This window comes from Macrobrachium rosenbergii, chromosome 2 (genome assembly GCF_040412425.1).
Source record: "Macrobrachium rosenbergii isolate ZJJX-2024 chromosome 2, ASM4041242v1, whole genome shotgun sequence".
In the NCBI taxonomy this organism is placed as follows: Eukaryota; Metazoa; Arthropoda; class Malacostraca; order Decapoda; family Palaemonidae; genus Macrobrachium; species Macrobrachium rosenbergii.
Genome location: NC_089742.1, coordinates 45,408,013 through 45,425,279, shown reverse-complemented (window position 1 = coordinate 45,425,279; position 17,267 = coordinate 45,408,013). Strand labels below are relative to the sequence as shown.

General features: G+C 37.6%; 1 protein-coding gene and 1 long non-coding RNA gene across 2 annotated transcripts in view; one reads left to right on the top strand and one right to left on the bottom strand.

Moving 5' to 3' along the window:
• The first annotated feature begins 5,387 nt into the window (after positions 1-5,387).
• LOC136846035 (uncharacterized) lies at positions 5,388-11,821 on the top strand. Its single transcript, XR_010855308.1, has 2 exons — positions 5,388-5,531; positions 11,428-11,821. It is a non-coding gene; the product is annotated as an uncharacterized lncRNA (long non-coding RNA).
• The window catches only part of LOC136846032 (telomerase-binding protein EST1A-like), a 72,173-nt gene continuing 66,051 nt past the window's right edge, over positions 11,146-17,267 (bottom strand). The window contains exons 2-5 of the mRNA XM_067116665.1: positions 17,178-17,267; positions 16,214-16,292; positions 12,280-12,529; positions 11,146-11,820 (exon numbers count right to left, since the gene is read on the bottom strand). The exon at positions 17,178-17,267 is cut by the window's right edge and continues 110 nt beyond it. Of these exons, the coding sequence (XP_066972766.1) occupies positions 12,399-12,529; positions 16,214-16,292; positions 17,178-17,267 (300 nt within the window). The 3' untranslated portion in view covers positions 11,146-11,820; positions 12,280-12,398. The remainder of the gene's footprint in view (positions 11,821-12,279; positions 12,530-16,213; positions 16,293-17,177) is intronic.

Genomic DNA, 17,267 nt, shown 5'->3' with positions numbered 1-17,267 from the left:
GACCCCTCCCTTCAAGGCTGCCCTCAAGAGACTGACGAGCCTTGGGGGCTTTTGGGCCTCATCCTTGAAGTTTTTGGGCCCTCTCCAGGCCAGCTTCCCCAGCCTGGCAGGATACCTGCCTTCCTCCGAGGAAGCAGCCTCTGGGTCGGACCCTTCCCTTCAAGGCTGCCCTCAAGAGACTGGCGAGCCTTGGGGCTTTTGGGCTTGAAGTTTTGGGGGCTTCCCCAGCCTGGCAGGATACCTGCCTTCATCCGAGGAAGCATCCTTGAAGTTTTGGGGGCTTTTGGGCCTCTCCCAGGCCCCTCCAGGCCCGCTTCCACCAGCCTGGCAGGATACCTGCCTTCCTCCGAGGAAGCAGCCTCTGGGTCGGACCCTTCCCTTCAAGGCTGCCCTCAAGAGACTGGTGAGCCTTGGGGGCTTTTGGGCCTCACCCTTGAAGGTTTTGGGCCCTCTCCAGGCCCGCTTCCCCAGCCTGGCAGGATACCTGCCTTCCTCCGAGGAAGCAGCCTCTGGGTCGGACCCTTCCCTTCAAGGCTGCCCTCAAGAGACTGGCGAGCCCTAGGGGGGGTTTTGGGCCTCATCCTTGGAGTTTTGGGCCCTCTCCAGGCCCGCTTCCCCAGCCTGGCAGGATATCTGCCTTCCTCCGAGGAAGCAGCCTCTGGGTCGGACTCTTCCCTTCAAGGCTGCCCTCAAAAGACTGGTGAGCCTTGGGGCTTTTGGGCCTCATCCTTGAAGTTTTTTGGGCCCTCTCCAGGCCCGCTTCCCCAGCCTGGCAGGATACCTGCCTTCCTCCGAGGAAGCAGCCTCTGGGTCGGACCCTTTCCCTTCAAGGCTGCCCTCAAGAGACTGGTGAGCCTTGGGGGCTTTTGGGCCTCATCCTTGAAGTTTTTGGGCCCTCTCCAGGCCCGCTTCCCCAGCCTGGCAGGATACCTGCCTTCCTCCAAGGAAGCAGCCTCTGGGTTGGACCCTTCCCTTCAAGGTTGCCCTCAAGAGACTGGCGAGCCTTGGGGGCTGTTGGGCCTCATCCTTGAAGTTTTTGGGCCCTCTCCAGGCCCGCTTCCCCAGCCTGGCAGGATACCTGCCTTCCTCCGAGGAAGCAGCCTCTGGGTCGGACCCTTCCCTTCACCATACTCTTTGCTTTCTCTAACCCAGCTTTTCAAATATGACACTTGCTCTCTCTGAAGGCTTACAGATGATTTGAAGCATCTTGGAGATTGTTTCTGGAGACCTTGGAGTCTGGCGCATCTGCAAATGCCATTTCTCTCGTTCTTCCAGGAGCTGGAGACTGAAGGATTCCAAAATGTCTTCAAGGAAAATCTCGAAGGTTTTAGTTCATGTTAACATCACGTTAACCATTACTTAGAGTTCTTTTTCTGACACATAAGCAGTTTCTTTACTATAACGAGTCGTCGTCTTTAATCTTATGGTATTCCCTCTTACTGATATATACAGATACCTCCCGACAACGAGAGAAGACGTCTGGGTATTCTTAAAGACATCTTCACGAATCCAGGAACCTTTGAAGCAATCTTCAGCTACTGAAGGATTCCTGGAGAATCCAATGGGCGTTTTCAAAGGCTTCAATGCCTGGAGATCGTCTTAAAGCCTTCGGAAGCCCCAGAAGCCTCCGGAATTGATCTCCAAAAACATGGGCTTCCCCTGAAAAAATCTTCGAAGCCTTTCGTCTCCAATTTCTTCTCCATAAAACTCTGTTCTTTCGTATAGTGCAAGAAATCCAAAGGCTACAGAGCCTGAAGATTGTCTTGAAGCCTTCTGAAGCCCCAGAAGCCTCTGGATTCCTAGAAACCTTTGGAATTCCTAGATTCCCTACTGTCACCTCTGGGGTGACAAGAATGCTTCAGAGAAGATCCACTTGGAATATAGAGGGTATATACCTGGAGTTGTGATCTCTATACCATTACTAAATAGTTTGGTGGTCTTCCACCAGGGCGGCTCTGCATAGCTTTGCAGCAATCTTTAAAGGTCTGGTAACCCGTAAATTGATGAGGGGCTTAGTACGATTGTGAATCTTTTTTATCGTTAATGTTTAATGAGGAAGTGTGTAACGAATGTTTAGGGTTTAGTGAGTAAGTGTTTAGTGAATGTTTAGTTTAGGGTTTAGTGAATGTTTTGTGAATGTTAGTGAATATTCAGTGTGTAAGTATTCAGTGATATTTAGTGAGTGTTTAGGTTTTAGTGAATGTTTTGTGAATGTTAGCGAATGTTTATTGTGTAAGTGTTTAGTGAATGTTTTGTGAATGTTACTGAATGTTTAGTGTGTAAGTATCCAGTGAATGTTTAGTTTAGGTTTTAGTGAATGTTTTGTGAATGTTACTGAATGTTTAGTGTGTAAGTATCCAGTGAATGTTTAGTGAGTGTTTAGGTTTAGTGAATGTTTTGTGAATGTTAGTGAATATTCAGTGTGTAAGTATTCAGTGATGTTTAGTGAGTGTTTAGGTTTTTAGTGAATGTTTTGTGAATGTTAGTAAATGTTTAGTGTGTAAGTGTTTAGTGAATGTTTTTGTGAATGTTTGAATGTTTAGTGTGTAAGTGTTTAGTGAATGTTTAGTTTAGGTTTTAGTGAATGTTTAGTGAATGTTTGAGTGTTTAGTGTTTAGTGAATGTTTAGTGTGGAAGTATTCAGTGAATGTTTAGTGTGGAAGTATTCAGTGAATGTATAGTGAGTGTTTAGTGAATGTTTAGTGAGTGTTTAGGGTTTAGTGAATATTTAGTGTGTAAGTGTTTAGTGAAGTTTTAGTGCATGTTAGTGTTTAGTGAATGTTTAATGTGTAAGTATTCAGTGAATATTTAGCGAGTGTTTAGGGTTTGTTGAATGTTTTGTGAATGTTAGTTTTCATGAATATTTAGTGTGTAATCATTCAGTGAATATTTAGTGAATGTTTAGGGTTTCGTGCGTGTTTAGTGAGTGCTTAGGGTTCAGTGAATGTTTAGTGAATGTTAGTGTTTAGTGAATGTTTAGTGTGTAAATATTCAGTGAATGTTTAGCGAGTGTTTAGGTTTTAGTGAATGTTTTGTGAATGTTAGTATTTAGTGAATGTTTAGTAAGTACAGTGAATTTTTAGAGAGTGTTTAGTGAATGTCTTGTGAAAATTAGTTTTTAGTGAATGTTTAGTGTGTAAGTGTTTAGTGTTTAATGAGTGCTAGTGAATGTTCATTGACTGTTTAGTGTTTAATGCGTGATTAGTGAATGTTCATTGACTGTTTAGTGCTTAGTGAGTGTTTAGGGATTTAATGAGCATTTAGGGTTTAGTGTATTTAGTCTTTAATGAATGTTTAGGTTTTAGTGAGTGTTTAGTGTATAGTGAGTGCTTAGTGAATGATTAGTGAGTGTTTAGCGTATAGTGAGTGCTTAGTGAATGCTTAGTGAGTATTTAGTTTAATGAATTTTTAGGATTGAATGTTTAGTGAATGTTTACTAAGTGTTTGGTTTAGTGTTTTGTGAGTGTTTAGTGAGCGTTTAGTGTACAGTGAGTGCCTATTGAGTATTGAGTATTTAGTGAGTGTTTTGTGTTATTGAGTGTGAGTGTATGGTAAGTGTGTTTAGTGTGTATGGTAAGTGTATGTGTTTAGTGAGTGTGAGTGCATAGTAATTGTGAGGGGTTAAGTGTATTGTGAATGTAAGTGTTTAGTGATTGTAAGTTACTGTTTAGTTAGTGTATGCAAAGAAATTCCTGTAATTTATGCTAAACACTGCTTAGATCCAAGAGCAGATGCTTAGGCTTTGACCACAATGGTTAGGGAGTGCTTAGGCCAACCAGTTTTTGTAAGGTAATTTTTCTCTGTGAAATTGGGTCAAGCAATAATAATAATAATAATAATAATAATAATAATAATAATAATAATAATAAAGTATAGTACTATGAGCTGGACCGAGACCTTTCAATATGGTCGCTCGAGGTCACACGCTCGGCAGGGAGATCGCCAATCCAGTGATTGACGTTCTATGCTTCTGCTTCGCAAAAGCCGATTGCTGTATAAAATTTACAGGAAGCTTTGGTGGTTTGATGAAAGTGATAGTGGGTCACACTGAAGCCCGAAGTCAACAGCGTTAATTAATTACAAGAATTTAGACAATGAACTTAACGTTTTTAATGCACATTTCCCCCGTAAGCGGGTAGTGCAGCTCACGCAGTGCAATGTAGGCTTTACTTAGGGTTCTTTGCAGCGTCCCTTTGGCCCCTAGCTGCAATCCCTTTCATTCAACCTCCATTCATATTTTCTTTCTTCCATCTTGCCATCCACCCTCTCCTAATAGTTGTTTAATAGTACAGCTGCGAGGTTTTTCTCCTATACACCATTCAACCCTTTCTACTCTCAATTTCCGTTTCAGCGCTGAATTACCTCGTAGGTCTACGCGCTTGGCCTTTGGCCTCTATTCTGTTTTATTCTTAATGCACTTTTCAACTGACGATCGTAACTCCTGTTCACAGATAAAAATATAAACATTGGCACACGTTTGATAATGCGCGTGTAGGTTGTCAAATTCCTTTTTGGAACTGTTTTCCCGAGCCTCAATTGTTTATAGAAAAAAATCCGAGTTCAATGAAACGCGGCTGTAAATAAATATACAAATATTTCCATGCACCACTTATAAATTAAGAAGCCTTCAGCGTAAAATTGCATCACAAAAGTATTTTTGTTTCAAGACTTATCAAAATCATGGACACCATTTTCACTGGACTGCACGACACTAAAAGAGTCCAAACTAATTAAACAATGAAAATAGATTCGTCAGACACGAGCCTCTGTTTCCTGTAAACTCGTTTGGGTACGCTCACCACAAGTTCTGAAGGAGCCCCGAACAATCAACTTTTACGTTGCCTTTTCCAGTTTTTTTTCACCACCTTTTGTAAAGTTTGAAGGCAACATATACTGTTGCTAATTGTTATTCAGATATGAGACAACCCTTGTAAACTGGGTTTCTGGATTGCCTGCTAAGCATTGTACAGGTTGTTTTGCACTTTAGAAGAACTGGGCCAACCAAATATTTACTAGTCGTTGCAACTAGGCCAACTAAGTATTTACTAGGCGTTGCTTCTTTCGGTTAGACTATATATATATTTCATCTGCATGTATTTACAATAATAATCATCATCATCATACCAGAAAGCTTTTGGCCTTGGCTTTTCAACTTTGACTAAAATCCTTTAGTGCTCCTTTATACTTGTCAATGTCAGAACCCTATAACCCCTCCACGGCATGTTCGGGGACAGATTTGCTAACGTCAAAGGTGAAAAGAGATATTACCAAAATCGTCAACACTGTACATTAGTTTCACTATTCCGATTTTGTGGCTAACAACCTAATTATTTCCTAAGATCGATTATCAGAAACATGAAACTATCCATATGAGACTAGTAAGGGCCAACGGTTCACAAAGAAGCTTGAGAAGTCAACAGTGTATGTAACTAGTTTTAGACTCATTTTTCCTGGCTCGTTTCTGTTATATCTAATTACAGATTTTTTTTCTTTTAGGTCAACAACGGCCGTTGTACTCTGTCATCTTCAAGGTTAGTTACTTCTAATTAAATTTTAAAATATCACTTGGGTAGCCAAAATTTTTGTGCTCGGCCTTATGAGTTCGTGGTAACAAAACTAATTTTTTTTTTTTAAATAACAAAACTATCATATCTGACCGATCTTTTTGGCAAGTATGAAAGTCTGGTACTTGTTCGCTCAAGTATGAAATTAAGTGTTTGTCCGTTCATTAAAACTGGGTGGGACGTTCTTGTGCATGACTAATTGTAACTACGATAAATGCCGCGTTTTGGAATATTTGGTTTAAGAAATCAAGCTGAGATGAGTGACTTAAATCAGTGGAATAGAAACTCCGAGGCTTTAACAAAGGTCCAGAATAACTTTGAATTTGCCAGCCCTAATACAAAATTCTGAAAATCTGGGGGATAAAACTGTCATGTTGCGTCTTGTTTGAACTGAATTGAATAAAGGATTTTGGCCAAAGGCCAAGGACTGGAACCTATAAGGTCATTCAGCGCTGAAACGGAAATTGGCAGGTGTGGAACGTGTAACGGGACGAAAACCGCGCATTTGCACTATGAATCAGTTGTTAGGAGAGGGTGGAAACTAAGATGGAAGAAAGAGAATGTGAAAGGAGCTACAGTAAAAGGAACGAAAGGGATTGCAGCTAGGCGCCGAAGGCACGCTGCAAAGAACCTTAAGTAATGACTACGGTGCACCACTTGAGGTGCACTGACGGCACTAACCCCCTGGGGAGGCGTTTTCTTTGAGGAATACGATACCTTTCCAGTATTTCAGTATTTACTGTAGTTCGCTAGTAGCTAATTACAAATAAGAAATGTTCGTAGAGGCCTACGCATAAAAGTTTCTGTCGTTTGTCCTTACTGGAATGTGAAAGGATTATTTTTATTATCACTATCATTATTTGTAGTCATGCAGCAGCCCTAGTTGGAAAAGCAGAATGCTACAAGCCCAAGGGCTCAAATACAGAGAGCAACAGTAAATATATCCATGTAAAAAAAAAAAAATGAAATGACTGGATGAATCGTAACTACGGTCATAGCTGCATTCACCGTACATTTTTGTGAAAGCTCACTTATTCCAAATACATTGTGAACTATATTATTCAACCGTTATATGAACAATATAGAACAGCGCTGGGTCTGATCAGTATTTGGATGAGTTACCACCAGTAATGAAGGAGAGACGCGGCTGACACATGAATTCCCATGAGCACTTCAGCTCGCGTGAGCATGGCAGGGTCGCAAAAAATCAGTCTTCAGTAACTTTGTAACAGACCTAGTAGGAGTCTGGTGGAAGCGTCAATGTGTCACAGTATGGCCCTAAAAACGATAGGATGAGAAGCTCTCTTCCACTGATTAAATCTGATCAATACCTGTGGGCAAATACAGTAGTATTTCCCGAAAGTGCAATCTTATTTCAAGGATGTCAACACACTGTTGGGTTTCTTAGAATTAAAACAAAATCAATACTTCCAATTTTTATTTAAAGCTTAAATATTCACATTTTGATATTGTACTTCGAGGACACCTAATTTAAATGTTCACATTTTGATACTGTACTTAGAGAACACCTAATTTTAAGTACATTATCAGATTTTAGTTTTGGTCGATCATAATAACATTACACTAGTGCAGTATTTTACACGAGTATTAATGAAGTGCTTTCTCACTTTAACGTTCAAATAAACGCCAAACACATAAGAATATGTACGTTTGATCTCGTTAATGAACCAAAATAGCTAATTTTTCCAACGAAACAAAATTTTAACAGCCAATAAAGATTTACATCAGAAATTAATTTATGTAAACTGGTAAAAAGCGGCAGATATTAGAAAAAAAATTTCAAATGCAGAAGAAAAGTCACACGGCAGCTAATTTATAACGTTGCTTTGAGAGACTTCAGTTTAATTTCAGATTGCAAATTACCTCCTCCAGAAGAAGTTTGGGACCAAAAATCTTCAAGAAGTGTTTCCCGCGATATAAAATTGACTGCAATGCAATTAAGGCGTTCGAAAAATAGCAATATGCTTATTAAGCGCAAGACTTGATTGGCCAACCCTTAAAGACATGATCGATTTCACCTCTTAGTTATTTTATCAGTAGAAAAAAAGTTACGTTTTAACTTGTCGGTTTCGAAAGGCTCATTGAAATTTTGCGTTTTTCCATCGTCACTTCTCGTTATGCTTGTTTTCATCAATTATCAGAGCAAAAGCGTCATTTGAAAGCAATAACACTTTAGTATAACATTTTACATAGTAATATATTAAAAACTGCATTTCCCTGTATATACTAATTCCTCAAATTGAAAGAATTTTCTGCACTTTGCTTGATACAGCATTGCTATAAAAGTTAAACAAATGATTTACACAAATAAAAATTGTCAAAATTTACGGGCATTTTTCAAATTTGTAAAAGAATTTACTACGAAAAAATTATAACAATGCTATAAAGCAAAACCACACGGCATACAAACACAATGCCGCAGTGAACTTCGAAACATAATCACCTATTGAAAGCAAATATCTGCACTTAATCTGCTACAAAAAAAAAAAGACAATTTCACACTGTAAAACAAGCTTGAAATTTCAAATATAACAAAAATATTAAATTTGTACAGGAGACGTTCCATATGAAGCAGTAGTGCTTGAAAATAACGCAACATAAGTTTTCTCGTATTTTATAAAAAAAAAAATTCCTTGTTACAGATTTTACAGAACTGAACAATTTTTTTTATATAAAATTAAGCAATATGTGCATCGAATGCATGCGTTTTCTCACTTCTGATAAAAAATTATAAATATTGGTTGGTGCCCTATAATTTTTTTCCTCATGGTTGATATTTTGGGCCCAGGGCGGGGTGGGTGTTTTAGGATCAAGGTTCATAAAAATAGCTTTTCTCTCATCATCCGTAATCTCCGTAAATAATCAGAGAAATTTTAAAAATTTATGTAGTACAAAAGAAACAGTTCGGTCCAGTATATTATAATTTTCTATCCAGAAGGAAAAAACCATCTTACCCTACACCTACACACACACAAACACTTTAAAGTTTTATGTACAGGAAAACATGCCTCGTTTAAGATTAGTTTGTACTAGAAATATCTGCAAGAAATGGAAAAAAAAATCTTATGTACCTTCCACGTATCATAAATATCATAAATATGTTTTACCTAGAAATTAAATGGCCTAGTTAACAACGCTCGCTAAGAGATCTGTGCTTTGACGGAGTTCAAAGACGAAACGGAAAATAAACTTGCATGACTTGGATCCCGTCATAGTAAGGTAGTATAGCCTACAAATGATAAATGTAGTTCCAAAAAAAAAAGAAACTGAAATTTCTGATGTTCTCAAAATTGCAGAAACAAGTAGAATTTTTACGTAAACTGATCCTACCTTGGACAACGAAATAAGAAAAAATGGCATACCTTAAAGCCATACTAAAAAATGTTCGGACAACCACACAAACCACAAAAAGTATAGTTACCAACAAAATCCTTTATATATGCTGTAAAGCAGGCAGTCATGGGGAGGGGGGGGGAAGCGATGAGCAAATCAGTACTTAGACAACCAATATACCTGAAATAACTGGAAGTAATGTTTTTGGGGGAAAAATACACCTGAGATAGTATTGGGAATTTTAAAATCTTTATGGAATTTCATATACGGCGCCAATGCTATTGAACTTAACACTGTCATGAAGGGTAAAGGTAAATAAACAGACATTATACAGTGTAAACTACGCAAGTTAAATATGAACACGATGTTTCATTTAATGCGGAAGTCTTGCAAGACTAAGGAAATGAGAACTACTCTTCAATACATACTGATTTTTCATGAAATAGCTCAGCTTTATATAGTAAATCATGGCAAGTTTTATCTACGTTGAAAAATACTTTTAAAGGTTCATACTGTCGGTTCTGATCATTAAGAAAAATTGTTACTAAAGCACTGCTTTTTCTATGTAAAAACTGCCAGGCAAAAAATGACAGTATACAACAATTTTTAAATTCCAAATAGTAAAATACACCTGTAACCTAATATTTGAATGCCCTATTTCCCAGTTATTTTATTTGTGCGTCCATATAATCCAGATTGTTTAATAACTGTCTGATGAAGACAATTACTTCCGATAAACATTAGTCTACTTTTGATAAACTGTACATAATCCTGGATTACCTTATGGAAAAAAAAATATTCAGGTCGATTATGTTAATTATTAGAATTCTGTTATTTGGTTCTGAACTTGAGGCGCATTCGACTTGTACAAGTGGGACACCATTTGAAATAAAAAAAAAAAACTCGAATATTCGAATTATAACTTTTGTTTTTTAAGCATTTGACCACCGCAAATGGGACGCCATTTAAAAAAAGGGCACAAACAGAATTATTCGAACTATAACTTTTGTTTTTTAAGCATTTGACCACCGCAAATGGGACGCCATTTAAAAAAAGGGCACAAACAATTATTCGAACTATAATTTTTGTTTTTTAAGCATTTGACCACCGCAAATGGGGGAATTACGAACTATAACTTTTTGTTTTTAAGCATTTGACCACCGCAAATAAAAAAAAAAAGGGCACAAACATACAGCTTCTTTTTTGACTTATCATCACAACCGGGTACCAGACAAAGAAAAAATATAATTTCCACATCACTATCGACACAAAATTCAATCGGAGTGAGAAAACTTGGAGAGGCACTGTAACACCAAAACACTCCTAAGCTGCAAGGTAAACTGACTGGAATTTGCAATGATTTTTTCTTTAAATACTGTAGTGTCCACAAATAATATTCATATTCATACTTTCAATGTACAGCTGATAAAATGACTTAGTTTTTTTTAAAGAAAGCAACACGTATAAATTTATCACAAAACAGCAGTCGAGCGTTTGTCTGCTTTCAAAAGACTTGGTAGAAGTTTTGAATCATGGATAATAATTGCGTAGAGTTTGTACCGAAGTCCGTTTTCTTTTCTTGGAGAAAGGCTACGTTGCAAATATTCTTAAGCTTTGATATCATCGAGACTCGAAAATTACAGTTAATGGGCACAACGCCTAGTAAGATTTTATCCGTTATCATACTGTATTTATATATTCACAAATTTAATTTCGTTCAAATAAAAGTGGATTCTTGCTTTAAGCTTATTTTTCTTAAAAATATTAAAGAATAGGTTTTTTCATAACTCTTATAAGTTTTAACGGGCGAACCATATAAAACATCCATAATAAAATTACTTCATTACAATGAAGAAACAAACAATTTGCTCACTGTTTCATTTGTTGGCATTGTAAGCTGCTACTGTTAAGCGCATGACTGTTGAAATACTCTTCAAAAATTTTCCTTGCATTTTTCAAAATAAAAGGACCAATTACTTGTTCAAATCCCTTGTTTGTTTGAAGGAATAACATTCATTTTTTCACAATTTTTCCTTGCATTTTCAAAATAAAAGGACCAATTACTTGTTCAAATCTCTTGTTTGTTTGAAATTGTTTGTTTGAAAGAATAACATTCATTTTTTCACAATTTTTCCTTGCATTTTCAAAATAAAAGGTCCAATTACTTGTTCAAATCTCTTGTTTATTTGAAAGAATAACATTCATTTTTTCACAATTTTTCCTTGCATTTTCAAAATAAAAGGACCAATTACTTGTTCAAATCTCTTGTTTGAAAGAATAACCTATATTCATTTAAAGAAATCTATGATCTCTCCTTTCAATTTACTAAAATATACTTCTCCCGCAATTTACAAAAATAGTATACACACCTTTGAGGTACAGTCGGCTTATTTACATGGCAATTCAGAAAACACATTTCTGATTACGCGTGCGCAAAACACGCGGACATCTTCACCACACAACATTTCTGCACAAGTAACTTTGGCATTTTTTTGCAATCTATTTACAGGCTTGAGTCAAACAGTTGCTGGATGGAGGAAAGCAGAGATGGACAGGGTGACATCCAAGTGGCATGGAATATATCCGTCAAGTGGATTGGATATCCACGGTTGAACAAGCGAAATAAGAAGCTTCAGCAGGCGAAGACCACGCAATACTCAAGTTTACTTATTATGAAAGACCACCAGCAAGATTCTTTAGACTGGCGATTACGCTAACTGCAGCAAAAACTCTCTCAGCAGCTACTGGCGAAGAAGATCAACGGCTGCAGCATTTTTAGCCATGCAAAATCGGCACTTTTGATCGAATATTATCTACACTGTTTTGTCTAGAGATAAGACGGCTGCTGCTGAAGAAATATACTTTGGCTGTCACACCTGTGATTTTTAGTCACCCGGAGAACCTGGCAGGAGAATTAAAAAAAAAAAAAAGGGTAATATAAGAAACTGCTGTTCTAAAAACATTATTTTTTTCTCAATTTCATAAGCATCAGAATTACCTCAAACTTTCTCTCTCAGGTTAGTATTCCCAGCAATCTCTCTCTCTCTGTTATCTCTCTCAGTACAGTCTTTACAGATATATTGTCTACAGATTTAAAAGATTGCTGAGAATATATCTGAGAGACTGCAATCTCCTTACATCACAGATTAGATATAGAGAATACGTGTCTATCTCTTCTCTCTCAGTCTCTCTCTCTCTCTCTCTCTCTCTCTCTCTCTCTCTCTCTCTCTCTCTCTCTCTCTCTCGTATTCTCACGACCTCTTTGATATAGTCTTTACAGATATTTTACTATATCTGTAGAGTCTATGATAAAAGAAGATTGCTGAGAATATACAAGTGAGAAAACCTCTCTCTCTCTCACCTTAAAAGAAAGAGGTCGGTGGGCTGCGCTGACCAGAAAAGTCCGGTATTTTTTTTTCTATTTTTAAAAACAACGATGAAATACGAATGGGCGTAGAAGCTCACGTCTATTAGGCCTGTTTACCTAATCCCCGCCCATCTCGCAAAGTCCAGGAGATTTCGCACGGGCACGTCGCGGGCGTGGGCTTTGACACGAAGGTTTCTGTCTTCCGTTAGCAGGACGACTTCTCTGTACAGACGACGAACACCAGCTGTGGACAAAGAGAGGAAACACTATTGAAGTTAATAAAATATTATTAAAAGTAATACAGACTGTGAAATAAAGAACGCTACATTAAAAATGTATATTAATGCAATCCTCTGATACCCAAAAAACTCATGATTTAAATACAAGAAACAAAAAAAAAATCTTAGAATTATTTTTTAAAGAGAAAAATAAGAATTGATCCTATATATTATATTGCCATTTCAGCACTTCACGATGATGCTTGCAACACCGTAATAAATACTAAAAGTATGAAATGCAATTCTGAACAATGACAACTTTCCTAAAGGTACTTAACCTGCCAAGTTTTTTTAAGTGTAAGAAAAAGAAATGGTAACTTTTACCTGCTGCAACATCTCAAACAAAACGTATCTGGTTACGTCGTTTCTATGATCATCCTTGGTCAAAAACGACTTACTTAAGTGTCATATTGGTTTTGTTTGCTAATACTCATACGACATATTGGTTTTGTTTGCTAATACTCATACGAAACATAATTGTGCAAATCTAGGGAGTATTTTAGACTACATTAAAAATCATTTACACCAAATCACGAGCCATTACGAGGAAAACTAACAAGGTCATTCAGATGCTTCCAGGTTCAACATTTACACCAAATCACGAGCCATTACGAGGAAAACTAACAAGGTCATTCAGATGCTTCCAGGTTCAACATTTACACCAAATCACGAGCCATTACGAGGAAAACTAACAAGGTCATTCAGATGCTTCCAGGTTCAACATTTACACCAAATCACGAGCCATTACGAGGAAAAACTAACAAGGTCATTCAGATGCTTCCAGGTTCAACATTTACACCAAATCACGAGCCATTACGAGGAAAACTAACAAGGTCACTCAGATGCTTCCAGGTTCAAGACTGTAAAGCGATGAGTCTAAAAACATACTTCCTAAATTCACCAGACTGTCAGACGGTCCACCACTGAGGGGAAATCAATAGCTATGAGACCTAATGTCCCAAATGACTTCCATATGATGAACGCACAGGATGAGGAAAATCAAACCACTAGAGCTACCTTGATCCCGCAAACGGATATCTCTTATTAAACTAAATGCTACAAAATACCTAAAGCCCCTCGAGAAGAAAAATGAGTTGACTTTGCAATACCTTACGACGGATGGAAAGGGAGCAGGTCTTTGAAAAATTAGGGAGCTTCTTATGATCCTAAAGGTACTTGAAAACTGAGAGAAGTAACAGGTCTTTGAAAAATGAGGGAGCTTCTTATGATCCTAAAGGTACTTGAAAACTGAGAGAAATAACAGGTCTTTGAAAAATGAGGGAGCTTCTTATGATCCTAAAGGTACTTGAAAACTGAGAGAAGTAACAGGTCTTTGAAAAATGAGGGAGCTTCTTATGATCCTAAAGGTACTTGAAAACTGAGAGAAGTAACAGGTCTTTGAAAAATAAGTAAAATTCTTACGACCCTAAAGGTAATTGAAAACTGGTTTAAGACCCTGAGGGTACTTGAAACGTAAGGAAAATTCTTAAGACACACGTTTTTGAAAACTCTGAAGGTATGTGAACCCTAAGGAAAACAAAAAGGCAAGTCTCATTCTGGTTAATTGTATTATTATCGTACTCTATACGGTTTATACCTTAACAGAAAAATAAACAAAAGGCTCTACAGCTCGGCGGTGTGGATTTAAAAGTAAAAAGTAAAACATGCGCCGAAGCTTCTCCGGCGCAATCGAGTTTTCTATGTGAGCAGCGGCCCATGAAACAATCACCCACGGCCCGGTGGTGGCCTGTCCTATAGCGTTGCCAGATGCACGATAATAGTTAACTTTAACATTAAAATAAAAACTTCTGAGGCTAGAGGGCTGCCATTTGGTATGTTTGATGACTGGAGGGTGGATGATCAACATACCAATTTGCAGCCCTCTAGCCGTAGTAGTTTTTAAGACCTGAAATTAAAAGGAATTAAATAATTTTAAAGATTCCTTTGTAAATTCTACAAATGAGAGAATATCGTCCGTGATGTCTTGAAAATGCCTTTGAACATGCTCGATCAAAAGAGGGACTACACAATTTTCGTCTAATGAGAACAGTCTGATCACTACATCTCTTCATAACTTAACTCAGAATGGTATCACGAACTGTCAGTCACATCGGCAAGACAAAAAAAGACTTGAGGATCAGATTGGTTTTAAATTAAAAATCATTCTAAAACACTTCGTATGCTCTTCAGTTTTATATAAATCTTATGGATTTTTCTGTCTGCAAGCCCTGATAATTTTATACAAGTCTAATTATTACTGAGAAATTGCCACGTGTTATAATCATAACATTATTCGCGGCTAAAATTTTTGTTCTTCGTGTGAAGTTCCAATTTATATAGTTCTGATTCAAGACTGGAGACTTGGATACGCCTTATTTATATGAGTTGAATACACAATTAAATGAGGGTGGGGGTGGGGGTGGGGGTGGGGGGGTTGAGAGGTTTCGTCAGACTTGTTCCAATTCCATGACATTTCTTTCACAAACTTGGAAAAACGACCGATGTCAAACCTATAACATTTTTGAAAGAATTATTCCTCAAAGAATCCATATTTCCTTAACATCAAAACGAATAATTTCTACCCCAAAATGTTATTTTCCTTTACTTGGAACATCTCTTTGTTTTAACACTATCATTTGGAACATCTCTTGCTTTTATAGTGGAGCCTAATTTTACCAAAATTGCCAATCTATTTTGCAGGTGCTACATAATTCTTCACTGATGTTGATTTTTTAATGCTTTTTAATTTTGAATATCTTCACAAAAAATACAGCTAATTTTTATAAAATAATTGGAAACTATTGGAATTTATCCTATGACTCTTCGAAAAAATTTCAATTCAGATTCCCTCATCAGGTTAAACCGGGAAATGACAGCTTACAGTACAGTGTTTTTTTCTTCAAGATTGGAACAATGGAACTGTCAAAGAATTCGTAATCTAAACTTCATCTATCTAATAAAGGAAGTTTTTTTTATTTGATAATATGGCGTAGATGGAGAGACGAACAAGGCTGGCCAACGCATGCTAGGTCTAACACTGAGCACGCTAGGTCTAGGAAGGAGCATCCTTCTTCTAGGGAGGAGTAAGCTAGGTCTAGCAAGGAACACGATAGGTCTAGAGCAAGGAGTATGCTAGATCTAGCAAGGAGCACGCTAGGTTGCCTATAGCAAGGAGCATGCTAGATCTTGCAAGGAACACGCTAGGTCCACAACAAGGAGCATGTTAGGTCTAACAAGGAGCATGCTAGGTCTTGCAAAGAGCACGCTAGGTCTTGCAAAGAGCACGCTAGGTCTTGCAAGGTCCATGCTAGGTCTAGTAAGGAGCACGCTAGGTCTACGAGGAGAATGCTGGGTCTAGAAAGGAGTATGCTAGATCTAGGAGAACGCTAGGTCTAGCAACAAAAGTATTAAAGGACCACTTGAAAAGAAACCCGTAGAGGGAATAAAAAAAAATACAGGTTTGAAAAAAATTCCGCAATCTGGAAGTGAACGTTACGAAAGAACTGTCAACCAAAAAACACAACCAAAAAACACCACTTTTACCAAAACTGGACCATAAAACAAAGCCACAAACAACCAAAATCTCTTGTTGAAAACAGAACGAAATTGAATAAAATAACCTAAGGGTGGGGAGTCCTTCTGGCACGCACCTTTAATGGGTCTCCTCTGGGTGGAGTCGCTGCAGAAGTGGACGCAGCAGGAGAGGATCTTGTCGTCGTTGGTGGCATCCTGGAGGAGAATCAAGTTTTCTTTTTTTACAAGATTGTTTTCGAGGGGGAATGACAGTGTTATTTTGCGGTATTTGTACTATTAAGTTGGTGTTATTACTGTTATTACTTTTATTGTTACTGAGGAGTTTTGAAGTTTAATAAAACGATAAAAAATTCTAATAATGATAATATTGTTATTAATATTAGCAGTAGTTCACATTCACAACTGATCCCCTATATCTGCCGAAAGCAGCCAGATTCAATAAACAGCAGCACCAGTATGCAGCAAATGTGCCTCGCTGTCGAACTTCTCAGTTCCAGAGGTCCTTATTCCTCACACCGTTGGGCTGTGGAACAGCCTCCCAGAGGATGTCGTGCAGTTGGAACTTCAGAAGTTCAAGCGAAGATGCAATGCATTACTACCCTAGTACTATTCTCCTTGCATTTTAATACATTTTTATCATTTTAATACATTTTTATCTTTGTTAATTTATTATTTTTTTTTACTTCCTCCAAATGAACACCATATTCTTTGGAAGCTTGAATTTCAAGTCAATGGCCCCTGTGGGCTTGTTCCCTATGAATGGGTTCATCTCCTGAACAATAATAATAATAATAATAGTGGTAGTGCTTCTACTATTACCTTAAACAGAATATGTTAAAGTTTACCATTCCTAATTTTACATAAAAAATGGGAGAATAAAAGCAAAAGAGAAAAAAGAGACTAAAACCAATTAACATAATTAGATCAATGTAATTAAATAAGTTATGAAGACTTAAAATAATGTTTACGAATAACCACAAGAATAAAAAGAAAGTTTCCAAGTAGGCTGACAGACACAGAAGATGGTCTTTTTCTAAATATGAAATTTGTATATTTTTTTTATTTTTATTTTTTACTTACAGCTAAATCGATCTCGGCGGTGAAGTTAGTGGAAGAGAGGACGGAGCCCTGAGAAGTGACTGTCTTGACGGAGTGAGGCTTCTCCTCCCT